Raw genomic sequence first — 27,943 nt, 5'->3', positions numbered from 1 at the left:
CGTCTCCAATAGTCGATGGTGAACCTCTAGGGCTACGCGCTGGATCAGCGTCTGGCGATCGAAGGTGATCAAGGGCGACGAGAATGGAGGGATCGCCGCTGGCTGCTGCTGCTCCTTCTCGCTCCACCATCCCCGTGTCCTCTCCCCCTCCTCGTTATACCCTGACGCCGTCCCGGTACTACAGTGAAGATGTGCTTTTCTGCGTGGACGTGGACGTGGAGTCCAAGGCCGAGATGGCGAAGGGGCGCTCCATCACACGCCTCGACGCCATCAAGCAGGCCATCTGCCTCTTCATCCACGCCAAGCACACCATGAATCCCGATCACCGCTTCGCCCTGTCCATCCTCACGCAATCCGTCTCCTGGGTTCGTCCTCCCCTTATTTACCATCTTAGCTTTCTCCTCTCATTTTCTGTATATAATTTACTATCAGCTATGTGAGGTCATTAGGATGTTCTGATTTCCATATGGTTGTTTGATTCGACTTGGGTACTTCCTTTGTTTTGGCTAGGCAAGTGGAAAATGGCACGGAATTTTTTTTTGTCATAGTGATACTTCTCATTTTCTGTATATAATTTTTTTTTTGACAGTGAGCCTCTCTTTGGATGATTAATCGCAAACCCATTATTAATACCCCATTCTAGTTCAAAAAAGCATTAGGAGTTGCCCCAGGAATGACGAATTATTGTAATACAGGACAATCACAAACTTTATTGTCGATAGTAGGCACTGATAAAGTCTCTATCAGTTTCCCTAAAGTAAATCCCGCCTCTTATTTCTGGTTGTAATGACATTGCTTCCAGCAAGACAGAATAAAAACCTTTTTTAACATTGCCTTTTCTGGACTGCTTGTGATATTATGGTCTTCCTTAGGATTACCATGCTGGTGCTATATTCATTGTCTTTTCCAAAAAGTTCTTAGAGTAATAAAATTGTTTATTTTCTCATTGAATTACTGGATTATGGGTATATGCTCTTCCCACCTAGGCCAACCCCACATAGATCTGGAACCTTGTCCATGAGGATTGCCTTTTTCTTCACTGCAGAACCTGATTTTGGGATCTAGAAGAAGTCATAGATTTTTTAATATGCTTAATAGTGAATGAAGTACCTAAATTGAAGTATGATTGGCAATCTAGTTTGTTCATTTGAATATGGAACCTATTATTTATCTACAGAAGAATAATGAGTTATTTGAAGAAAAAAATAATGTTATATAAATGATTGTTTTTAAAGGCATAGCAATTGATAAACCTCAGAATACAACAATGAGTTATTTTCTCCCAGATCCTGACTACTTCGGCATAAACTGCAGAAGGCATGACAGAATGGATCATAAAGAATTGAGTTTTCACTGTTGATTTCGAGGAACTACACAATGGGATAGATCTGATGGATAGTCTATTGAAGTTGAAATTGTGAATGCGTGGCAGAGGGAAGAGAAAGGCATGCCAAAACTACACTAATGCTGAAAATACCATTGTGAATGGCCCACCCTGCATGCCTCCTTGGCTGGGAAGCAGTATTGGAGGGCAAGGCGAGACATCTTGTCATGGACTTGAGTGGAAGTGTTTGGGATTCAGCAAGAAGCCATGATAGGGATCACAGTGGAAGATAGGCTAATTTATTTATTCTTATTAGGGATGACAATGGGTCGAATTTGGGTCGGATTCCTTATCCTCCATCTTCATCCCCATTTATTATATCCACCCTCATCCCCATTAAGTATTTGACTTTCATCCCCATACATGTCGAAGGATCGAATATTCATACCCTATCCAAATATCCTATTACCACCTACAATTGTATTTTTTTCTTAAAAGAATCGCAAGATTCTTTAAACATAAGGTTTAGGCAACTTAATCTATTAGTATTCCTACCAAGAAAGAAATATTAAATCTCTCAAAACTTATTGAAGAAAATAAACCTAAAAATTTCAAACTTCAGTCCATAGCTGTACTACTTCAAATAAAAGAATATATTACAACAAATAAAACACAAGTGGAAGAAGAATTTAAACTTCTACATACTATACTTGAAGAAATTGAATATAAATGAGCAAACTGAACTTTGAAAATACTTACTATGAAGAAGCTTTAGAATATTCAAATCAGTTTCTAAGACCAAAGAAAACAGATATTTTAGTCTTGAATTATCCAGAAAAGGTGATCAAGTTCTAATCCAACAAAATAATACAATAATAGCATTATTGACATCTCTATATCACATACTTGCTAGAACATAAACTATTACAAGTTGAAACACAAATTTAGAAGACAACTCAGGCTATTGAGTTGAAGGAAAGTCTAGACACCTTAACCAGGGACTTAAGCAAGTTATCTATAGGAAAGATAATTCCTAGAAGATGACCTAAAACTTATTCCTTCTTAATTTCTACCCCACCGTCAAAATGAGCCTAACACAAACACAAACAGAAACTTTCACAGGTCCTTCCCAAACAATAGGAGGAAGAACTGAAACAAACACAAACTCTTGGTTAGATAATATTATAACCAGAAAACGTAATAGTACTTCTACTCATTGATTAGAAGACTTAGTGGATATAGAAAGACATGTAATAATATTTTCAAATGAACAATTAAACTCACTTAATCCTAGAAGATTATACAATCAAGGAATATTTTCTTTACTATTTCAATTTTTCGCCATCATAGAACGCAACCACTTCACCTTCCTGATCGAGGAGAAGAACGATTAAATCTTATGACTGAAGTCCGAAATTTCTAGGTTTATTTTCTTCAATAAGTTTTGAGAAATTTAATATTTTTTTCTTTGTAGGAATACTAAGTAGATTAAGTTGACTAAACCTTTTGTTTAAAGAATCTTGTAATTCTTTTAAGAAGTCTATATTTCTCTTTAAGTCACTTACAGTCTGTGTTTGTTGTATGAAGTTATTGAATACTTGTTCTAGTATGTGATTTGCCTGTTTTTGTTGAGTTGCTAGCGAACTCCCTAAACTGACGAGTAAATCTGTTATGGTATTTAAGTATGGATTTTCATCATGTAGACAGTGATTAAATGTCTTGGATTTGATGTAACGACTGTGTATAAAGTGGTCAGTGGTTATAATCTTTCTAGCTTGGGATTGCAAATCTAAGTAGTCTAATGTCTGAAAGTGAGTAATAGTAGAAGTCATTCATTGGATTATGATCCACATATTCTTAAGGCTCTGATACTAATTGGGAGGGAGGGGTTGAGGGTCTAGATCAGCAGAAAGGATACTTTGTTCTTTAACCTAGTACTTGTTTGCTTTGAATGAGCCTCACTTGTAAAGGACCTTACAGTTGAACTGTTGTCCCAACTATGTTCAGGTTTTTCGGCTGATTGTCTACCTTAGTCTGTACAGGTCTTATCGGCCAATATTCTGTTATTCCTTATACAATTACTTCAAAATGGAGTTACTTAGACAAAGACTGAGGAAGGTTTATGAGACTAAGTTTAACACAAGGCAGAGCCTTCTGCTACCTAGAAAAGCTTTTTAAGCTATCATATTAAAATTCAAAAATACCACTAAGGGTAGGAATTGTACATAAAGAGTACAACAAGTAGAGTGAGCAATAAAGTAAGTTGTTGAGTGGAGAATAAAGTAGGTTAGGTGGAGAGTAAAGTGTCTATTCAGAGCATCCATATCAGTTACCTTATCCAAAGATTTTGCCCTAAAATTTGTATAGGGTAGTTAACAAATCTTTACATCAGCTACCCTATCCATTCCTTAAAATTTGCATTTATGAATAGTATTTTTATAAATTTAAGGAATGGATTCCATTCCCTAAATATTATAGAGGAGAGAGAAAAAATAGGGAAGCTGATATATGGTGTAGTGAAAAATGGATATCCAAATTTATAAAGTAAATTTTTTATCCTAAATTATGCATTTTAGATAAGGAAGCTGGTGTGGATACTCTCAAGTATCCATCGAACTGCTGCAGATAATTAGTGCTCGTTTCGTCAGTTTCTATCTGTAATGATGTTAACACTTACGTTGCTTTTATGGTTCCATCATATTGTCAAGATTCTGTTCTGCAACAGAAGCTAAGGATGGGGTCTGTGAGCTAGTAGCTTCGGCTTGAGCGGCTGAGTAAATCATGACAGAGTTTGCTGAACTGGTCATTTTCTTGCCAATCCACTATTTAGTCTTCTTTTTGTAATGTTGGTATAGTGTTTTATGTTAAGTAGTAAAGTTGAATGAAAAAAATCTGGTATCCATGTCTCTAGAGTAGTAGATTTTCTCCGTATATGTTTCTCCGATGAGGAGATAGTTGGAGGGACATCATGTATGTTCCATAGCCAATTGCTACCTTGGACAGAGGCACACCTGTGTTTTAGTTGGTCGGCTGATTCACTAAGTTCTGACCATTCAAGATCCAGATTTGAAGGATATTCTTGAATTTCCAACTGGAGACCATTTATTTCATAGACATCTATTCTGATTAGATGTATAGTTGGTTCAATTTTTAAGTTTAGCCGTTTTGATGGAGAGCTCTTGAATGTATAGATGATAAAAGTCTCTTCTTCAAGCGCACGAGCTAAAATATTGCCCAATGCCTTTGGAAAGTATTGAGTCTAAGTCATGTATCCAAAGTTTACAGAGAAGCCAATAATCCATAAGTGTAAATGGAGTAATTAATTTGCCTTTGAAATTATAAGGGGTATATTTTTCATAATTAATATTTGTTTTCCGGAAAGAATAAAGGAGTTGGCATTGGCAACCAAAGTTTGTTGAGTTTGCACAAGATTTAGTGAGCTTCTGACATTTAAGTTTGTAGCTAAATTCTGCATCATTTACTATTGTCCTTATGGGGGATTTGGATGAAGTATTTTAAGTAGCTCACATAAGTCCAAAAAGGTTTTGAAAGTTGACTTTTCAGCCATGCTGCGAATGCAAGTAGAAATATCTTCTGGATAGTAGTAGGTAATCTCATAAGTATTTTTTCTGAGGTCAATTGCTCGGAAGTAATTTCTGTTTTTGCCTTAAGCTATCTTGCTTGAAGTTCAGCCAAGGTTAAGTAAGAGGGCCAGTGAATGGGGACTGATGGTTGTATTTCCATTCAAGAGCTCGTTGCTTGTAAGTATGTCTTGGATGACTAATAAAGAAATCAGGGTCTACTTTTGCCTAATGGAAGTGAAAGCATTATCTAGAGAGTAGAAACATCTGTAAGAAGGTTTCACACATTTTGAATGACAATTTTTACTTCTTCCCATTCAACATATACTCCTGCTTGAGTACCAGAAAATACGTCGTAGCAAGAAAACTTCTTACCTTCTAGTTTCTGTATTGTTGTTTAGAAGTAGTTGGATAAGGCATTGATTATAGTAATTTTATAGTTGATGCTTCTGGATATTGTGGGGATATTCCAAATATTGTCAAGGAAACTATTTTGGATACTATAAAGTTTTTTCTCTTGAGGCAAATGAAATTGATCCTCATGTTGAGTAAATTGTTGAAGTTCTTGATTTCCAAATTTCATTATTTTCATAGAAAAAATTCCTACTTTTTTCTGACGATCCATAAGTCCTGTAATAACCTAGTAAAAGTTATTGTCAAAGTATTATATGCTAGGTAATTGTTATTTCCTTAATATGATCCTAATGAATTTTTAATCCTCGATTTGTAATTGTATCGGTAGATTTAGGTCATCTCTTTGTACTTAGATTCTTTCTTAGTCCCTTTGTCTACTGACGATATTTAATAATTGCTTCACAGTCAGTTGCAATAGTAATTTCTTGTTGGTTGCAGATGAAAAACATAAATGTATCAAGGCAATAGATTACTATCAGAATAATGTATCAAGGCAATAGATTACTACCAGAATTTCGTAATCTACAGAAGTTACATGATCCTTTTCTTTATTTTTTTCTGAAGCATAATATGCATAAAACTTCAGATGTTTTGATATCATATTTTGAAATTTGTTTAAGTAGAATTTCCTCCCCTTCCATTTTCACGTTCATCAATTTCTATTACCATGTAATCAGTATCTAATGGTAGCGTTAGGACTCGGATAGTTTTAACGATTTCTGTGATTTGTTTTACAAGCTCAATATCTTATTGGTTAAAGTATTTTTGTTCTGTATTTGAAGTTTTGTTGTATAATAGTCCTCTAATCTTATTAAGAATCCTAAGAAATGCTTTAAGAGTCTTTGTATCTTTCATTTTATTAGGAAAGCAAGTAGTTTAAAGGTAATATGAGGTTGAAGTGAGATTTTTCCTTGTCCAATTTATGCTCCGAAAAATTCGATATGTTTAGTGGCTAGTTTTATCTTTTGGGCCTCCATGATGATGTTTTAGTAATTGAAACCTTCATTGCTAATTATAAAGTGAAAAAGTATTCATTGATATCGATAGTTCTGTTAGCATCATTTGTAAAACTGCTTTCGATCAGTAGCTGAATGGAGAGGAGCTTCATCCTATGCACTCTCTTGTATGGTTTCACAGGACATTAGGTACAACCTATCGGTCAAATTAACCTATTGTAATGGTTCATTGGCTAAACACACCTTTGGAAGTTCGACTTGTTCGGCAGAAGAAGCGCAACTTCTCATCGGAGTAGGATCAAGTAATTCAAACGAAGATCGCCAAATTTATGGAAGTCGGACACATACGGGAGGTACAATTCAGTACTTGGCGGCTAATGTGGTGTTGGTACCAGAACTAGGAGGTAAATGAAGATTCTGCATCGATTTTCGTGACTTCAACAAAACATGCCCAAAAGAATGCTACCCCTGCCCTGTATTGATCAACTAGTAGACTCTACTTTCGTTTGTGAACTCATATGCATGTTGCATGCTTATCAAGAATATCATCATATTCCTTTAGCTCTTTAAGATCAAGAAAAGACTCAGATATTGCCCAAACTCTCCTGGATGTAGTTAGGGTCGAGATCCTCCAGGTTACTCTATAGCGTACTCCCCTTCGAACAAGTATCGTATCGCCTTGTACTTTTCAGAGCCCAAACTCTTTTGGACTTGGACGTAGTCAGGTTGAGATCCTTCAGGCTGCGTTAGCAGACTCCCCTTCTTACAAGTGTTGAACGAGTACCTATAGCCTTGTCCTTTTCAAGCCTAAACTCCTCCAAACTTGAACGTAGTCGGGGTCGAGGTCCTCCAAGCTGTGGTAGCAGACTCCTCTTCATATAAGGGTAAAGTGAGTATTGTATCGCCTTGTCTTTTTCAGGGCCAAAATTCTCCGAACTTGGACGTAGTCTGAATCAAGATCCTCCATGCTACAGTAGCGGACTCCCCTTGGTACAAGGGTCGAGCGAGTACCATATCGCCTCCTCCTTTTCAGGGCCTAAACTCTCCCGGACTTGGACGAAGTCGGGGTCGTTATCTTCCAGACTACGGTAGCGGACTTTTCTTCATATAAGGGTCGTGCGAGTACTATATGGCCTTTTTCTTTTTTGGGCCTAAACTCCCCAGGACTCAGACAAAGTCGGGGTTGAGATCCTCGCCTCTATAATCACGACATACAACAACACATCTCTCAAACCTCCATTATACAGACAAAAAACCATTACAAAAGAATAAGTAAGTAGCATCTTCATCAGGATACTCTTATTAATTTTTAAAATATCGATGACAGGGAGGGGGAGTATGCGGGAAACTTCTCGTTCTCTGCCAACTGCTTCAAGGTGTCGTTAATGCCATGCTGCGCCATTCGAATGAAACAAGTGCCTTCCCTATTATAAAATTTCTCTGATTGAAGGAATTTATTTTTCTCTATTGGCCCAACCCATGTCTTCTCCTATCTCCCTTCCAATTGATTCTTCTAGGTCTCCAGCTCCTCCATGAAGGCTTGCAGGGAGACCTGCTGGCTTCGTACCTTGGCTCGAGCATCCACAACGACGATAGGGAAACCTTTAGATTGCAATGACGGATTTCTGCCAAAGCTTTAACCAACTCAGCCTCCCCTCGAGTAACTCCCATCTCCATCTTCATGATCCTTAGCTCTTGCTGGCTAGCATCCAAACCAGCCTGAATAAATGCCTCCTTAGTTGCGGCAACTTCCAATTTCATTTGATCAGCTACGACATTCATTAGAGTGTCTATCTCCATTTGTAGCTAACTCACGCTATGTGTCAGGCTGATTATTTTAGTCATTGCCTCCACTATCCCTCTTCTTAGTTGGGTGATTGTCCTGATCAGAAGTGGGGTCGAATTGTAGTTGCTTCAAACGATCAATCTCCGATTGTGCAACGATTATTTTCTATTGAGTTACATCTAAAATCTCTTGGGAAGGAGCATCAGCTAACTGAGTCTCCAGTTTAGTTATGCAGGCCTTCAGATCTCAACAACCCTGACGGATCTAAGGATATCTCTGGCTGAAAATCTTTAATTGAGACACCTGCTTGGCCCCATCCTGCAAAAATTCCTCTACTAAGGCTCAGATGAACATGTCTTTGGCCGCTACTTCCTCGTCTTCCCGGCAAGACCGCAAATAGAAAGGTCTATTCTGTGCTCTCCTTGGACTGAGTCTTGGGTAAGCTCCATGAGAGGGACACATTCATCTGGCAAATCCTCGGGAACATGTGAAGAGCTCGCTCTTGTGAGAAGAGTTTTCGATTCAATAGGAGGGGAAGTTGGAGTCCTAGGAGAGGGAGAGAGGTGCACGAAAGAAAGACTAGTGGTGATCGGGTGGCCTCCCGGTGTGTACTGATGATCCGGAGTGTGTGAATCCCTTGTACAAAAATTTGTACGAGCACAAAACTTTTCCTAGCAACCCACATGCTCGACCAGGCATGTGTTTGATCAATCAAGCAAGTTCTTGATTGATCAAAGCGCACCTTGATCGAAGCACAAGATCGCTAGCATCTTGTGTTGGTGTTCAGGATCCATACGAAGATAAACAAACTAATTGCGTTGCGGAATAAGGATTAGTTGTACCTTTCCTCGTATGTTAAGACCTCTTGATCTTCTGCTGTATTTCTCTCCTCCTCTTGGACGTCGTGTGAGCGACGATCTACCAAGACAAAACCACCCGATTCCTTCTTCTTGTTTCCAATCTTTCAGCCACTAAGAGATGCTAGAATAGGATGCCTCCTTTTCTTATTCTTCTCCTCTAAGCAACCGGCCACAAAGTAAACTCTTCTCCAAAGGGGCGCCGACCCTAATGAAGAGGAAGGGAAAGATGCCGCCGACCCTAGGGAAATAAGAGTGGAGGGGCGCCAGCCACAAGAGAATAGAAGAGGATTCTTAGGTTAGTTTTTGGGCACCACCCTTTCTTTTTTTATAATCTTTGCTGGTGGCTAAAATGGAAAGATTTTAACAAAATTCTGTTTTAAATAAAATTTCTCTTTTATTCCTATTATGGAGGGTTACAAAAAAAGAAAGATTTTAACAAAATTAAAATCTCTTTTTTAAACCATTGTAAATAGCTATAAAAGATTTTTTTTTTATAAAATTCTGTATTAAATAAAATCTTCCTTTTATTCTTATTGTGGCCGGCCCCTTGCTTGGGCACCAAGCAAGGCTTGGCCTAGGGATGACAATGAGTCGGGTTCGGGTCGGATTCTATGTCCTCCGTACCCATACCCATCGGGTATAGGATATCCAATGGTTATACTCATACCCATTAAAGGATCGGATATATTCTATATGTGTAATTTTTCTTCTTTCTATCGAGCTATTATCATTCAACAAAAACATATTAAAATTAACATCCTATTAAAATATATATAATTAAAAAAATAGATTAAACATCTATATAGTCTCTTACTAATATCAACAAAAAATAGTAAGTTGATTTTAGAAAAAGGAAATTTTCTTTAATATATGTATATATATTATTTAATCGGGTATTCAGGTCGGGTATCGGGTATTGATAGTCCCTCCATACCCTCCTCCATTCGGGTCGGATGTCGGATCCTCTATCGGGTTCGGGTGAAATTGCCATCCCTAGTTTGGCCGTCCTGTATCTTGGGCAACAAGCAAGGCTTGGTCGACCCTATGCTTGGGCAACAAGCAAGCCTTGGCTGGCCTCTTGCTAGAAGCAGGGCTTGAGTGGATGTGAGACTTTATATATATAGAGACTACAACAGGGACCGAGAGGAGAAATTGGTTTTGACCTCCTGATGGACTTGAGCTTCCTGTGTTCGACCCGAACACTCAACTCAAATTCATCAATAATAACCCATACCACTAAAGGGTCATTATTAAACTACCACACCAATCCCCATATTACAATATGGGCTCCTACTTATCATGAGTGCGTTAATCTCCCTGTGTTTAAGATATCGTATGTCCGTTAATTAAATAAGTTACTGACAGCTCATTTAATTAACATCTGACTCCAAGAGTAGTACAACTAAACTTTATTATCATGTCAGACTAAATCCACTTGCAGAGTTTACATGATAATCCTTATGAGCTCCTCAAGAGGACATCATCAACCTAAATAAATAGGACACAGTTTTCCTTTATAATTAACAACACACCATATAAATGATACTATCTCCCAACTTATCGAGTCTATTGATTTAACGAATAAATCTCACCTATTGATAAATTAAAGAAATAAATACTAAGTATATGTGTTTGTTATTATATCGGGATTAAGAGTACGCACATCCATAATAATAGAGGTTCTGTTCTTTTATATAGTCAGTATAAATCGAACAACTTCAAATAGTCCTGCTCAATACACACATAGTGTACTAGTGTAATTATATAGTCAAGATAAACTAATACCAAATTATACTACAATCGTTCCAATGATTTGTCCCTATCCATCTTGGTTGTGAGCTACTATTTATAATTTTATAAGGAACTGATAACACGATATATATAAATATAAAATGCAGACATTTAACCAAAGTGATTCTCATTTCAAAATATCTCAAAACAGATGTTCATACAAAAGCTAGGCTTATAGTATACATCTCAACAATCTCTCACTTAGATTAAAAGACTATGCTGCCATATATGCTGCCATACATCTGATTCCTATCCCCTCAACATGCCCATCAAAAGCTCTCGCCGGAAGGGCCTTAGTGAAAGGATCTGCCAGGTTATCTGCTGATGCAATCTTGGTGACAACAACTTCTCCTCGTTTTACGATGTCCAAATTTCGTTTCCCATCAATATAATTGGGACCAGTAAGTTTGTTTTCTTTTAAAATAACAGCAAGAGGATTGAAAGCCATTTTGAAATCCTGAGAATCACAAAATAAAATATTTGGTCAAAACTTTAGAATTTAAAATAATATTGATTCCTCGAACAATATAATTTAAATTCACCAACGCCTCAAAACACCGTGAATTTCGTATGCTACGATAGTGTGGACGTATACTAATTCAAACATTTGTAAGAGGAGGTTTACCCATTAATTTTATTATCTTGTCAACCTAACTTTATGACAAATAAATTTAATAGTTGGTTTGTCTTCGGTCACACAAATAATTGCAGTGACTCCGATGAGAAGGATACTATTAAATGCATCTAAGTGTATAGCATTACTTGATACTTAATCCATTAATTAGAATTGTGCCCCTTCAGATGGAGAAGATCACACAAACCTAAATAATTTCCTATAATCATCCATAAAGGAAGTTTAATTTAGTGATCCACAAACAAACTCATCCGATATGGAGTAAGACACTTAAAGCCAACGCGCAAGTTTGCATGCATCACTTACAAACCAGTAATGGAAATCGTGGAATTTATTTAAATAATTCCTCTCCCACTTAGTTATTTAAAAATGAGGAATTTTAACATGCACACACATGCACACAAGCGCACAAACACAGCATATAAATGCAATAAGTATAAAAATAAATTTCCAACTATTATGACCTCATCCATCGCTGTCCTCCGTATACCACCAACCCTAGCCGTCGCCAACCCTAGCCAGGTGAGGAGGAGAAAACCTAGCTGCCGGCCCTAGGGTTTATGTTGTCGCGCCTATCTTGCTTCTTCTTCGCCGCGCCTCCGGTCCTCAAGGTAGCACCACGCATAGCAAGCCGCAACAATAAAAAATATTACATTTATCGATTCTATATTCCACGAAGGAACGTACATGTAATCTAGATCGAACAAAATGTAAAATAAACTAATACAGCTCTGATTGTATTTAATAATTACAATCATGCACACACAAAATACCCTCGACTTGCCCGAGGGTTCAAATCACATACAAAAATAATAGGCCATAATAGTTGGAACTAGAATGCCTGCAACCAGAGTTGATCTATTTTGCATATCCTTCTACTATCCTGCTTAAATTATATATGAACAGTGCATAATTTAATCAAAAACCAAACACTCAGAGGCAGAAAACTTGCTCTGATACCAATTGTTGGCGCTGGGAATTCCGTTCTGTGTAAATCCCTTGTACAAAAATTTGTACGAGCACAGAATCTTTCCTAGCAACCCACATGCTCGACCAGACATGTGTTTGATCAATCAAGCAAGTTCTTGATTGATCAAAGCGCACCTTGATCGAAGCACAAGATCACTGGCATCTTGTACGAGCACAGAATCTTTCCTAGCAACCCACATGCTCGACCAGACATGTGTTTGATCAATCAAGCAAGTTCTTGATTGATCAAAGCGCACCTTGATCGAAGCACAAGATCACTGGCATCTTGTGTTGGTGTTCAGGATCCATACGAAGATAAACAAACTAATTGCGTTGCGGAATAAGAATTAGTTGTACCTTTCCTTGTATGTTAAGATCTCTTGATCTTCTGCTGTATTTTTCTCATCCTCTTAGACGTCGTGTGGGCGACGATCTACCAAGACAAAACCACCCGATTCCTTCTTGTTTCCAATCTTTCGGCCACCAAGAGATGATAGAATAGGATGCCTCCTCTTATTCTTCTCCTCTAAGCAATCGGCCACAAAGTAAACTCTTCTTCAAAGGGGCGCCGACCCTAATGAAGAGGAAGGGAAAGATGCTGCCGACCCTAGGGAAAGAAGCAAGGGGAAAAAAAGAGAGGAGGGGCGCCGACCACAAGAGAATAGAAGAGGATTCCTAGGTTAGTTTTTAGGCACCACCCTCTCTTCTTTTATAATCTGTCGGCGGCTAAAAAAGAAAGATTTTAACAAAATTCTGTTTTAAATAAAATTTTCCTTTTATTTCTATTGTGGATGGTTACAAATAATGAAAGATTTTAACAAAATTAAAATCTCTCTTTTAAACTATTGTAAATAGCTATAAAAGGAATTTTTTTTTACAAAATTCTATTTTAAATAAAATCTCCCTTTTATTCTTATTGTGGCCGACCCCTTGCTTGGGCACCAAGCAAGGCTTGGCCGACCTTTATCTTGGGCACCAAGCAAGGCTTGGTCGGCCATATGCATGGGCAACAAGCAAGGCTTGGCCAGCCCCTTGATTGGGTAAGAAGCAGAGCTTGGGTGGATATGAGACTTTATATATATAGAGACTACAACAGGGATCGAGAGGAGAAATTGGTTTTGGCCTCCTGATGGACTTGAGCTTCCTGTGTTCGACCCGAACACTCAACTCAAGTTCATCAATAATAACCCATACCACTAAAGGGTCATTATTGAACTACCGCACCAATCCCATATTACAATATGGACTCCTACTTATCATGAGTGCGTTAATCTCCCTGTGTTTAAGATATCGTATGTCCGTTAATTAAATAAGTTACTAACAACTCATTTAATTAACATCTTACTCCAAGAGTAGTACCACTAAACTTTATTATCATGTCGGACTAAGTCCACCTGCAGAATTTACATGATAATCCTTATGAGCTCCTCAATGGGACATCATCAATTTAAATAAATATGACACAGTTTACTTTATAATCAACACACTATATAAATGATACTATCTCCCAACTTATCGGGCCTATTGACCAAAGTGATTCTCATTTTAAAATATCTCAAAACAGTGTTCATACAAAAGCTAGGTTTATAATATACATCCCAACAGAAGGAACCTCCTTGTTTGTGCAGGGGCCAGACGGGCAACCCTTTTTCTTGAAATTCTGAGGGGAGCCTCTGACTCAACTGATGAAGTTGGTATCGAGGCATTAGGTCCACCAGCAGGAGATCTCGACTCGCTTATCGGGCTTGATGCTTTGCTGCTAATCGGGAAGTCTCCTTTGTTGGGGCTGTAGTTGGAGCTGGTGATGCTCCTTCCCCAGGGGTTACCTCGGTGAGGTCGATGATCTCTATTTGACATGCTTTTAGGTTAGCTCCGTCGTCGTAAACTTTATCACTTTAGTCAGAGATGCTCGTATCATTGTGTCAGTAAAAAATAACATATTTTCAGTTAGATATCAAAACTTGAGAAGATGAGGATTCTTACTGATCCGATGGTAAGATGAGGCCCGCTCGGTAGGAAGTCAAAGCAGTCAACATCTAGGGCAGGCGGTCGATCGGGCGAGCTACCTTCCCGAGCGGCGGGAAGAATAACCGACTTGGCATATTGACAGCTCGACCTAACGCCGAGTTTCCGACGCTCATAAGGCAAAAGCAAGAAGAGACGGAGACCGAGCTGCCATCCCGCTCGGCTAATAAGGGACACGACGTCAACCCAGCAGTTAAGGCTCCCTCGCTCGACAGGGTGGATTCGGACATCAAATTACCGGCCGAGCGGACATCCAAGTCGGTCCGACCTGGGTGTCGCCTGGAGGGCGTTAGCCGGGCGGTTCCTCTGCTCTGTCCGGGGAAGGTGCTAGCCGAGCGGTTCCTCCGCTCGGCCCGGTAAAGGCCAAGGGGAGTAGTTGGCGATATCTTCTTAGGAACCAGTGCCGCTGATAAGAGGCATAGCCGGCGGCATGGTCAGACAGAGAATCGCACGAGGGAAACTTCCACTGTCACGTTAAAGATATGCTCGTGCTATTAAGGTATGACGTCCAACACGCTTTTCTGACACATCCATTTCAGATATGCTTTGAGGAGCGTGCACGCCTCGGGGAGCGTGCGCGCGCCTCTAGAGAGCCCTATATAAGGATCCCTAGACTTCGACGGAGGTATGCTCACTTCTTCACTGTAGCTACAGTTCTCGTTTCCCCTTTGTTCTACTTTTTTCTGCCGGAGATCTTACTTGAGCGTTGGAGGGCCATCGCCGGGGAACCCCTCCCGGGCTCGGCATTGTGCTTGTAGGTCCACGTCGGCGGAAGATCTACGCTTGCAAAGTCTTCAACCAGTCAACGGGAGCACCACATCCCCAGCGTCCATCGACTCAGCTCTCGGACAGGATAAAATTGGCGCATTCTGTGGGAACACTCTTGAATCCGAGCTAAGAAGATGGAAGAAGCTGGACGCCAGCATTTTGTGACGCTCTTTCAAGAGGAGCTCGACGCGCTCGTACAGGCGCGAGCGACCAAGATAATAGAGCAGCAACAGAAGGTGCTAGCTGATCGGATGACGCAATAAGCAACCTCAGCATTTGGAGGTCGAGCGGCGCAAGAAGACCGGCCGGAACAACTTTCTATATGGGGGCAAAACAAGGGTCCGACCGACACGCAGGTAGAAGCGCCACCTGCCCCAATTCTATTCCATCGAGCTTTGTTCCAGATGCCATCTGAGATTACGCAAGCGAATTGGGATCAGTCCTCATCGGACGAAGCTCCCGCTCGGGACGCAAGAAAAGGTAAAGTGCCCCAAGCCGACTCGTCTCCCAAGCGGATTAATCGCCAATTCTCCGAGGCAATTCTGCGGGATTCCCTGCCAAGGCATTACGCACCCTTGGCGATCGGCGAATACAATGGGTCAACTGATCCAGACGACCACCTCGGCAAATTCGACAACGCTGCAACCCTTTATCAATACATGGACGGAGTTAAGTGTCGAGTCTTCCTCACTACGTTATCTTGCTCAGCACAATGATGGTTTCGAAGATTGCCGGACGGATCGATTCAGAGCTTCAAAGACTTTCGAACGGCTTTCCTCCACCACTTCGCGAGCAGCAGGCGTTATCAGAAGACCAGCGTCAGTCTGTTCTCTATGAAGCAAGGGCTTAGAGAGACTCTACGGGTCTGCATTCAACGCTTTAACCAGGCGGCCATGGATATCCCCACGGTCTCATCCGAAACTATGATGCATGCCTTCACCCAAGGGCTCATCGATGGGGACTTCTTCCGCTCGCTCATCAGGAAGCCGCCCCGCGATTACAACCATATGCTAAAGAAGGCCAGCGAGTATATCAACATGGAGGAAGCTCAGGCGACCCGAAAGAAAGAAGCACCATTAGAACCGGCTGTGCACGTCGAACGAAGGCCGCCAACTAGCCATCAGCCTCCAAGAGGGCCCCGAGCCGATGTGACACGACCACATCAGGAAGCAAGGCCACACGCCGTCCAGCACGTGGCGGCCGAAGGACTAAGGCCCAAGGGAAAGTTATGAACTTCTCTGTTCTGTGCATTCCATCAATCCGCCAGCCATGACACCTGAGACTGCCGCGGATTCCCTGCAGTCGCCCAACCGACTCCCAGGAGTTATCGCCGTCGATCGCCTTCCCCCGAACTGCGATATAGGCGGCCGAGTACCGAACGGCGAGAGGAGATCAAGCGGTCACCCGAGCGGCGACATCATCATCAAGCAAGGAGTGACGACCGCGCCCTAGTCTCACGCGGGCAAGTCGTGCACTCCGCTCAGGAGGAGGAAAACCTAAGCAACGCCGCTCGGGGTGAAATCAACATCATAGCAGGTGGACCGACCAGCGGAGACTCCAACCGAACCCGGAAGTCGTATGCTAGACGACTATAGATCCATGCTGTAGGATGCAACCAAGAGAGGGCGAACGGGTCTGAAATCAGCTTTGGTCCCAAGGATCTCGATGGGATCGAAGTACTGCACGATGATGCCCTTATCATGGCGGTAATTGCCAACTATACTATTCATCACATATTTATTGACACAGGAAGCTCGGTCAACATCATCTTTAAGAAGGCCTTCGACCAGCTCCAGATCGACCGGGCCGAGTTGCTACCAATGACAACCCGTTGTACGGGTTCACTGGTAACGAGGTCCAGCCGATCGGTCAGACAAGGTTGGCCATATCACTTGGAGAAGAGCCGCTTCGAAGGACTAGACCACCACCTTCATCGTCGTAGACACCCCATCAGCCTATAACGTCATCCTGGGCCGGTCGGCCCTCAACGAATTCCGGGCAGTAGTCTCGACCTATTGCCAGAAGATCAAGTTCTCAGTAGAGGACCGGGTCGGGGAAGTCAAAGGAGACCAACTGGCTGCTCGACGCTGCTACGTCGAGATGGTGAAGGCGGAGGCTAAGTCTGCTCGGAAAGCTCCTCGACACGAGGTAAACGCCATAATCGAAAAACCTCTTACTCTAGTTTATGAAGAGAAAGAAGAGGTGCAGATACACCCTAGTCAGGCGGAGGCAACGACTTTCATAGGCTGAACTAGTTGCCTGTCTGAGGCAGAATCATGATGTCTTCGCTTGATCCACGCATGAACTACCCTGTGTTTCCCCAGCATAGCGCAGCATGAGCTTCACGTCCAACCGGATGCAAGGCCGGTGAAGCAAAGGAAAAGGGATTTCAGCGTCGAGCAGAATCAGATCATTTGAGCTGAGATAGAGAAGCTTTTGGAGGTCGGCCACATCAAAGAGGTCCAGTTCCCGAGCTGGCTCGCGAATGTAATGCTAGTCTCAAAGCCCGACAACAAGTGGAGGGTCTGCATCGACTTTCGAGACCTCAACAAGGCCTGTCCAAAGGACTTCTACCCACTGCCTAGGATCGACCAGGTAGTGGACTCTACAGTTGGGTGCGAGCTGATATGCATGTTAGACACGTATCAGGGATATCACCAAGTGTCGCTCACCCGAGAGGACCAAGAGAAAGTGAGTTTCATCACAGCGGATGACACCTATTGCTATAACGTGATGCCTTTCGGACTAAAGAATGCTGGGGCTACCTACCAAAGACTCATGAATAAGGTATTCCGACAGCAGATCGGCTGAAACATGGAAATGTATGTTGATGATATACTCATTAAGTCTCTTCGAACTGTCGACCTCTGCGCAGATATAGAAGAAACTTGCCAGACGCTCCGCGCATACGGAATTTAGCTGAACCCAAGCAAATGTCTGTTCGGCGCAAAGGGTGGAAAATTCCTCGGCTATATCGTCACCGAGCGGGGCAGCGAGGCGAACCCTAGTAAGGTAAAGGCGCTGCAAGATATGCCGGCGCCAAAGAATTTGAAGGAAACTCAGCGCCTCACCGGTCGGATAACTGTCTTTTCTCGATTCATCTCCAAGTCTGTCGACCGGAGCCTCTTTTTTTTCAAGATATTGCGCCGAGCTACCAAATTCCAATAGGACGAAGAGTGCGACAAGACATTTGAAGAACTAAAAGCATATCTGAATTCTTTGCCTGTATTGGCTAAGCCAGCTGCCAACGAGCCGCTTCACATTTATTTATCCTCGACCGAGCACGCTGTCAGCTCGACGTTGGTGCGGCCGAATGACAAGGAACAACTAGTGTACTTCCTGAGCCATATCTTAAAAGATGCTGAATCCCGCTACACTGGTCTCGAGAAATTTGCCTTTGCGCTGGTGCTTGCCGTTCGGAGGCTTCGACCATACTTCCTCGTGCATACAATTATAGTAATGACAAACAACCATCTGGGTCGAGTCCTCCTCAATCCAAAAGCATCTGGGTGGTTGATCAAATGGATAACGGAGCTTAGTGAGTTCGACATATAGTATCAGCCCCGAACGACCATCAAGGCACATTCCTTGGCGGACTCTGTCACTGAGGTACAGAATCTCGAGCCAGAAGCCACTTGGAGGATATATGTGGACGGATCGCCCATTCGGTAAGGGAGCGGAGTCGGTGTACTACTGATCTCCCCTCGTGAAGAATGGATGCATCTGTCCGTTCGGCTAGAATTTCGCATGGTAGTCTTTCAAAGTAGAAGGAAGTAATTCTCGCTGCCTTCGAGTTGGCCAGGAGATGGAGCCTGGAGGTTTAACAAAAAAAAAGAATTGGGGTTTCCATCCTTGTGGGATGAAGGGAACTCCTTAATCAAATTAATCCAGAATGGGAAGGGAAGAAAAGAAGAAGACCACATCCTTCATCTTCTTCGGCTAAAAGAAAAAAAATGAAATAAGCGAGGAGACAGTGGAATGCGATACAAACAAAATAGTATCGCGACCCAATCAAAATATGGAAGGAATTATGGTCAAGCTGCGATATCGGGATATGAAAATATTGTGACACTTCAATAAAGAAAACAAGGATAGGAAAACGTAGACCGCTCAGCATGTGGCTTCGAAAGGAGGTTACAAAGCCTGAAGGAGGGCGCTCTAGATGATCGGCCATTCGAAAGCTTTAACAAATAATCGGTTGGGATTCTATAAGTCGTCCTTAGTCGATCTAGAGATGCATCAGTAAGACTAGAAGCAGTGTATCTATACCAGAGAACATGTGGCTTCGAAAGGTGGTTTCAAAGCTTGGAGGACGGTCTGGACGATCGGCCATTTTGAAAGCTTTAACAAATAATCAACTGGGACTCCATAAGCCGTCCTCAGTTGATCTAGAGATGCATCAGTAAAACTCGAAGTAGTGTATCTATACCAGAGAGCGGAAGAAGATTCACTGGCCATGGTAGACACTACCAAGGGATCAATGAAAGAAAGGATAGTAAAAACGGATGGAAAGCACTTACTGGGTGAAGAAGAAACTTGAAGACGAAGAAGCGACGATGAGAGAATCAGCAAGTGTGTATAGAAGCGTTCTTATCCGACCTAAGATAGCCTAACTCATTCAAGAAGGACGGTTAGATCTCTACTGTTGAAAGGCGGGATAGATTTTTCACTAAACGATCGGGCACATGGGACAAATAAAAACTCAAGGTAATCATTACTTGCTAAAAAATGCTTAGTTTTCTTTGCTGTGAGTCCCATCACATTAATGTGATGCAACCTTGGAGGCACGCTGATGCATTCTGAGTTCAGGAATCAAGGCGGATGACACAAGCGACATGCTTAAAAGTAGTGGCCACATTAATGCTAGCATTTAATGCATAATCTCTTCGTAAATATACAATGGATTTTGCCACATGACTTAAGCAGTCGAAGCAGATAGGATCATTTCCTTTTACATCCTTCAACTAGACTTGAAGGGGAGATTTGTTATCCGGAGAGTGATTAGTAGGTGTCACATAGATAAGAGAGGATTGGTGAAAACTGTTGAGGTGGTTCCAATAAGAATATTGGGCCTCTCGGCTCTTGGCCTCTCGGGCTTCCTGGTTCCTTAGCCTCCTGACCTCTCAGGCCTCTCGACTCCTCAGCCTTGGTTCCTCAGGCTTCCTGACCTCTCAAACCTCTCGGCTCCTCAGCCTCATGACCTCTCGGGTGACTCCTTGGCCTCCTGACCTCTTGGGCCTCCATAGCCTCCTTGTCTCTCGGCTCTTTAGCCTTCTCGCCTCTTGGCCCTTTTGGTTCTTCAGTCTCTCGGGTCGCCCAGATCCTAAATAATGTAGGAGAGACTATTTTAGGAAAAGAACAATCATCGTGTAAATCTTGGATTATTATATGAAAAAGGTAGCGGTGTGAATAAATTTTATATTATTTAAGGAATTAAATAATGACAGCGTGAGGATTCGAATAAAAGGAAACAGTCTATTAATCCTGGTTATTCTAGGAAAAAGGCAGCAGTAGGAATAAATCGGAGATTATTTAAGGAATTAAATAATGATAACATGAAGATTGGAATGGAGGAAAAAGGTGTGCTATCTCTTTATAAAAAGTAGTCCTTTCCGACATCCAAGGTATACATAGATACACCTATGTACATCAAAATCCTAATATTCATATTCTTCCTCTAACCCGAGTGTCGGAGTGAATGTGCCGGGGAGCCCTGGCCGTCACTCTAACCTTCTTCTTCGGTATTTTTATCTATGCTCTCAACCACATCATCATTCTCATTATTATTAGGTGATTGACAATTAAGTTGACAGTATAGCCAATTTACTAGTGAATCACACATCGACATTCGTGGGCAACATCAATGTGGAAGACAATAAGTATCCCAGAATATCTGAGATCTTCTTTTGTGAAAGTTTCTTCTAGATAAAGACTTGTTCAATCAAGTGTTATTGGTTTTCTTGATATTCTTGGAGAGCTAAACTACAAGAGGCTTCTTGTGTTAACAGACAAGAACCTTTACATGGGATTTTAGGACATTGACATCATTCGTTATAGGGGTATTTGGGTCAGGTTTAAGTAAGATTCTACCGGACTGTCTCCATACCCGAATCCGAAAATCCTCATATTTGATTATTTTATTGAGTTAAAAAAATTTCTCAATATCCTCAATTCCCTATCAGGTTTGGAGGAAATTGTCATTCCTAATTTTTATGGTTAATGAGTTTGCTGCTATTGCATGAGTCAGAGACCATCGTGAAGATTGCGCAACATCAATGATGCGGTTGAAATTGAAAGGGATGAGCCTGCTGTAGTTGAAGGAGAGATCAGCCATTGGGCGCAAAGCGGGCTGACCATGGCAGAGTGCACTGTGGTGGGTGTTGACGACAGTTGTGCAGGGTTAAAACAGTCTTTCCCTGGCAAACCTCTTCTCCGTTAAAACCGCCGCCTCAAATATACTGGATCACCCCTTTCTCTCCTCCCACTCATGACCTTCTTCTCCTTTCTCTTCATCTTCCTCCCTCCTAGTAAACATAGTCATAGGAATTTGACACTATAATCTATTTCTTTTCTTCTGATCTATTAAAGACGTCAGACAATTAAACATCCTTCTGCATCTTGCCAATAAAGCAGCATCAATAAGTTCGGTCGTATATGACTTGACTCACAATCAAGCGTGAGAATTAGGCAAACATCTTTTACCCAACAACTGTGTAGCGCAGCTTCTCATAAATACCATGGAGCTTTGTTTCTCAATTGCTGCTAAGCGGTAATTGTTAGCTGATTGTATGATTGTTGTATTAGGTTATAGCTTACATTATACTGAAGACAAACAGTTATTAAAGTTAATTGCTGAGAACTTGTCTCTTGCCTGGTGTTTAAACATGATTCCTAGGAAAATGCAATACAATGGTGGATAGAGTAGCATGGTAGTATAATTATTCATTATCGTCAATTAGGTGTGACCAAATTACTATTTACTTTTTCATTGAATTAGTGACATCAAGTGCTGATAGCTGTTATGTTTTGAAGGTTAGGAAGGATTTTAGCAGTGAGGTTGATTTGCTGTTGCCAGCAGTTTGGGCACTTACAGCAGCAGATACATCATACGGGTTTGCTGATATCACACAACTTTTTCGTATAGCAACCCATGAAGCCAAAAAATCCCGTGCCCAGAGTCGTCTCTTCAGAGTGGTAAATGTGATATCTCATTGGTTGCATTTGTATATAGCTTGCCACATAGCATGCATTATAATTTCCAATTTTTTTTTTGTCAATAATGGTTAGCTATTTGAATGCCTCTGTTTAGTTAAACTTTCGCTTCTGCCTCTTTCTTCTCAATGTCTCTTTCTTCTTTGGTACTAATTAGAATTCCAAGGATTTGTTATCGAAATCTGTGGTTCAGCTGCTTTACCTCTTGCTCTATTACGAAATCATTTTTCTTCTTGGCATAGAATAGATTGTTTCATCTGAATCTACTACATCCCTAATGCTATCGATTGCCTCATTTCATTCCTGTGTTTTATACTTGTAAGTTAGCTCAAAACTGCTATTGCACTTTGCTGCCGTGTGACATGGAGATTATAGTTTCGAGTCACGGCAACAATCTCTTGTAAAGTAGGGTAATACTGTATATAATAGATCTTTTTATGAGATCCCACATTGACAGGAGCTTCATGCACCGGGCCACTCTGTTTTATTGTTTGGTTCTTTCAATTGCCCATGGGGCTAATTTCTGATATGTATTTTTTCGGTCATATCCCGATGCACAAAATTCCCATCAATGTAGGATACCGTGTTCGAAAAAACGCCCTAGGCCGCCTAGGCGTTGTGTGGCGGCATGCCGCGTCGAAAACCTAAAAGGCGGATGACCTAGGCGGTTCTCGACGGCTCTCGAAGGGCCTTGGCGGGCCTCGGCGGGCCTCACAACGATGATATTTTAGGCTTTTAAGTTTTAATATGGTCGTAAATTTAAAATCCTAATTTGCTCATTTGCGTGAAGAGGCTCTTCGTCTTCTCTCATCGCTGCAGCTTCGGGCTTCGTCGCTTCCTGCAAGTTTTTCCTTTTTTTATGTTGTTTTTTTTTGTTTATCCCGCTGAGTCGTCGTTGCGGCACGTCTCTGGCAGTGCTGGATGCATCGCGAGACGTGCCCACAGTCGCCAGAAGCGTCCACAGCCACCGTAAGCATCGCAGGATGCGTCCGGCGGCATCTCGCGATGCTTCCTACGACGTCGGAAGCTTTCCGCGACTCTTCCAGCGCCGTTGGAAGCAACACTGGACTTCGCCGGACTCCTCTAGTGAGGCGTCTGGTGGTAGCGGTCGTCGCATGACGTGGTTTCGCGTGACCACGATATTGTGCTTAGGATTTAATAAAATAAAAACAACTTCTAATTGGGATAATTTCAATAGGGTTTCATAAAGCCTAATTAAATTATCCCAATTAAATATATTTAAAATTTAAATTTATTTTAATAAATATTATTAATTTATATAAAACAGATTTAAATACATAAAAATTATATTTAAAATTCTAATAAACATAATTAATTTACATAATCAGATTTAAATATATAAATAATATATTTAAAATTTAATTTTTTTGATAAATATTATTAATTTATATAACAGATTTAAAAATTATATTGAAAATTTAGAAAATCTTAATAAATGTTATTAATTTATATAAATTAGATTTAAAAATTTAGAAAATCCTAATAAATATTATTAATTTATATAAATTAGATTTAAAAATTTAGAAAATCCTAATAAATATTTAAAATATAAAAATTATATTTAAAATTTAACAAATCCTAATCAATATTATTAATTTATATAAACAAGATTTAAAAATTATATTTAAAATTTAATTTTTTTAATAAATATCTAATAAATTTTATTAATTGGATTAAGATATAAAAAAAATATTCTCAGACTTGACTTGTTACTGCTATATTTTGTATCGTATAATTAAATTTTATTATGTTATATATAATTTTTTCAAGTTATCATAATGACAAGCAATCCATCTTCGACAGCATTTGTCACTCAATCTGAATCCGGAATTCTTAGGAGAAAGTCAAATGACATTGGATGGGAGTTTGGGATGTTGATTGATCCTTAAAACCTCGACAAAATTAAGTGCAAGTTGTGTGAAAAAACGATGTCGGGAGGAGTGTGTAGGATCAAGAAGCACATAGTAAATATACTTGGAAATGTATCTGGTTGTCGAAAAGTATTTCAAGAAGATAAAAATAAGTGCAAACATACTATTTTAGAAGGGAGGAATAGAAAGAAAGAAGAACAAAATAATAGAAGAATAAAGTTGCAGAGCAGAGGTGACTATTTCTCTTGACGAAGAAGAAGGTCCTGAAATTGAAGGGATAGATGGAATTAAAAAACCTCTTCTACTTGACCCCATGGATAGATATACATCGGCAATTGTTCAAGAAAATGCAGGCTCCAGTGGAAGTAAAGTGCTCGCCAAAAAATATAAATGAGGCTGTTTTCAAAAAGAGAATTCAACAAGTTCAACAATATGTTAGGAAAAAGGTTTATGAAAATGGAATATCATTCAATGCTGTTGATAATGATAGCTTCAAGCAATTAATGGAAGCAGTGAGTCAATTTGGATCAGGATTTTAGCCTCCAACTTAATATCAACTTAGGGATCCACTGTTGAAAGCCGAAGTTGAAAAAACAAAGCAATTGCTAAAGAAACGTGAAGAAGAATGGGCAAAAAATGAGTGCTCGATCATGACAGATGCATGGAATGATAAAAAAAGAAGAAACATCTTAAATATGTGTGTTAATTGCAAGTTGGGTACCACATTTTTAGAATCTTCAGACAAGGCACATACAACTAAACTTATTTTTGAATATGTTGACAAGTGTGCAGAACAAGTAGGAGCTCAGAATATTGTTCAGATTGTAATAAACAATGTCATCAATAATATAGCTGTAGTTAAATTGATGAGAGAAAAATGACCTGGGATCTTTTGGAGTTCATGTGTAACTCACCATTAATCTCATGTTTGAAAGTATTAGGGTACGGCGGGTATCGATACCCCGCATCTCCAATATTTATTTCATCTATTTTTGTCCCCTCGGGACGGTCTAGTGGTTAGCACATGAGGTGTTGCCACCATGAGGTCTGGGGTTCGAATCTTGACAAAGCCGAGGTAAATGCCTCTCTTATGTGCTAGTCATTATTTCAAAGGCTAGTAACCACCCGTGATTTACCTATTTCTTGTTGGCCCTGGGATGGGTTGACGAGGGCGCCGGGGTGAGCGTATTCGTCTTTTGCCACCATGTTTGAAAGTATTAGCAAGCTACCTCGATATAAAAAGGTTATTAAGCAAGCCAAGTCTTTTACCATTTTCATCTATGCTCACCATAAGACTTTGTCATTGATAAGAAGTTTCATGAAGAAGAGAGACATAGTCCGACCAGGAGTTACCAGATTTGCATCTAATTTCCTCACATTGCAAAGTTTGATTGAAAAAAAAAACTAGTTTAAGGGCCATGTTTACAAGTGACGTGGGAGAAATGTAAATGGTCAATAACAAACAAAGGGAAATTGACTTACTTTACAATGATGAGCATGAGTTTTTGGAATGATGTGACACTTTGTTTGAAAATATTTGCTCCTTTGGTAAGAGTTCTTCGATTAGTAGATGGAGATAGAAAGCCATCGATGGAGTTTCTATATGGGGAGCTTCTTCAAGCTAAAGAAGATATCAAGGTGATCCTGAATAACGTGGAATCAAATTATCAGCTTATCATAATTATTATTGAGTTAAAAATGAAGGACATACTTGATACATTATTGTATACCATTGTTTTTTTGTTGAATCCCTATTTTTACTATAAAGATAGTTCTATTGCTCTTTATGAGGAAGACTTGATACATCATTGCATACCATTACCTTTTTGTAAGAGTCTATTGTACATAGTTTTATTTTACATTGCAAGAGGTTGTTTCTATGACTTGAACCCGTGACTTTCATTTCCCGATCACATGACTACAATTTTACGGCTGCGCTCTATTTTTTCCAGTAATGTCAACATTGAAATTATGTTTTTCCAATGTTTATATTGCCTTCCTTATAGGCTCCAAATCTGAACTTCGTGCCTAAGGTAAAATCATCTTGCTTTCAGATACTCATTTACTGCAGATCATCGGTTTGTCCCCAGCATCAATGGCCGGTTAGCCAGAAATTTTTTACCATGGATGTCATCTACCTCCACGACAAGCCTAGCACAGAGAACTGCCCCCAGAAAGTATACGATGCCTTAGTCGACGCCCTTGAACATGTAAGTGAATACGAAGGCTTCATCTTCGAGAGCGGGCAGAGCTATTCCCGGGTCATACTGAAGCAAATGTGCATGCTTCTGTCTCATCCACAACAAAGGTGCCTGCAAGATGATATCGACTTCCCCAAGTCTCTAGTAAGGAAGTCACCGGCCCAAGTCGATACTACTGTGAATGAAGAGGGCACACACATCCTCATCCAGTAGAGACTTGTTCATTACTATAAATGAAGGCACATTTGTTGAGTTCATATATTCAATGAATCTTCTGTAATGACAATTGTCGATTGGATTTAGTAAAGTTCTTCATGAAAAAGGTAATTTGGTTCACTGATGAATCCAAACCAGGCCTACGACAATTGGCTATCGCAACATCGTCATCCCTCAGAGCCCTGAGAGAGCAGGTTTCGATCCTTTCCTTTTGTCCAACAATTTGGCTTTGGGTCAGAGTCCAGTTAATGGCAACACATCTGCCCTTGTAATGAGAGGAGCCGTTAGGCAGGAGTGTTGTCACATATAAGTTCGGGATTGATTTGGGATTAATTTTTAGCAGATGTGAAATGGCTTGTTGCTTGTCTCACCCATGATTGATCTCTTTTTAAGGAAGTGTGGGGAGATTGGATAAGGCGACAGTTTCACTTTTAATCATATAGAGTTGTTAGGCAAAGTTTGGACACTTAATTATCTAAAAAAATTATAGAAAATAAATAATGTAACTTGACATCTCTTAATTGGATTCACTCAATAACAATAGATAAATATATTAAAGATTATGATAATTAATTATATATTATTTTTTATATCTCATTATTTTAAAAAAATTAAAATAATATTTCACTTAAAATTAAAGTTTAATTTAGTCTAATGCTATGTTTACTCTAGAGTGTGGATGAGGAAAGGAAAGGAATCAACGATAGAAAGTTATCTTTGGAGGAAGAGAAAAGAAAGGGTGAAGAAATCTTTTCCTTTGCACACTTGTTTACCTTGATAGAGGAAGGTGAATACTTATGATGTAATTTTGTAAATAAAAAAGGGTGCATGCGTCATTTTTTTGGTACATAGTGTAATTTTGTGAGTTAAAAAGGCTACATGCGTCATTTTTTTTGGTATATGGTGTAATTTTGTGAATGCAAAAGGGATACATGCGTCATTTTTTTTCCATCCGCTGCTTTCCGTCCGATTTTGAGGTGATCGATTTTGGCTCCAAAATTATCCGCTGATGGATTGCGTTACTTTTCCTTCGGAAAATTTTAATGAAGTAAACGGTGGAAACTTTTCCACCGTAGAAACTTTTCCTTAATTTTACTTTCCACTCTCCCAAATAAACAGAGCCTAAGAAAAGAAAAGAGAGGATGTGCCTTTTGGGCAATCTTTAAGGATGCCCTTTGGGCAACCTAAAATCTTAGGGGCGTCTTCATCGAAATTATCGATGAAAAATTATAGAAAATAAATGTCGATTTGATAATATTTGAAAAAAAAATATCCTTTTATGGTACGACCAAAAGACATTCTTTAAAATTTTTG

General features: G+C 40.2%; 1 protein-coding gene across 1 annotated transcript; it reads left to right on the top strand.

Moving 5' to 3' along the window:
• On the top strand, positions 1-26,749 carry LOC122056696 (BRISC and BRCA1-A complex member 1-like). Its single transcript, XM_042618769.1, has 3 exons — positions 1-365; positions 22,141-22,302; positions 26,267-26,749. Exons 1-3 carry the CDS (start codon positions 84-86, stop codon positions 26,624-26,626), a joined length of 804 nt encoding a protein of 267 aa, XP_042474703.1. The 5' UTR covers positions 1-83; the 3' UTR covers positions 26,627-26,749.
• Positions 26,750-27,943: the final 1,194 nt, after the last annotated feature.

Source organism: Zingiber officinale, chromosome 3B, assembly GCF_018446385.1.
Source record: "Zingiber officinale cultivar Zhangliang chromosome 3B, Zo_v1.1, whole genome shotgun sequence".
In the NCBI taxonomy this organism is placed as follows: Eukaryota; Viridiplantae; Streptophyta; class Magnoliopsida; order Zingiberales; family Zingiberaceae; genus Zingiber; species Zingiber officinale.
Note: the sequence above shows the minus strand (reverse complement) of the source record. Positions and strands in the feature narration are given on the sequence as shown.

Coding starts and splice junctions, on each gene's coding strand:
- LOC122056696 (XM_042618769.1), top strand. CDS start 84: ATGGAGGGATCGCCGCTGGCTGCTGCTGCTCCTTCTCGCTCCACCATC. Junction 366..22,140: donor TCACGCAATCCGTCTCCTGG/GTTCGTCCTCCC, acceptor TATGTTTTGAAG/GTTAGGAAGGATTTTAGCAG. Junction 22,303..26,266: donor AGAGTCGTCTCTTCAGAGTG/GTAAATGTGATA, acceptor TCTTGCTTTCAG/ATACTCATTTACTGCAGATC.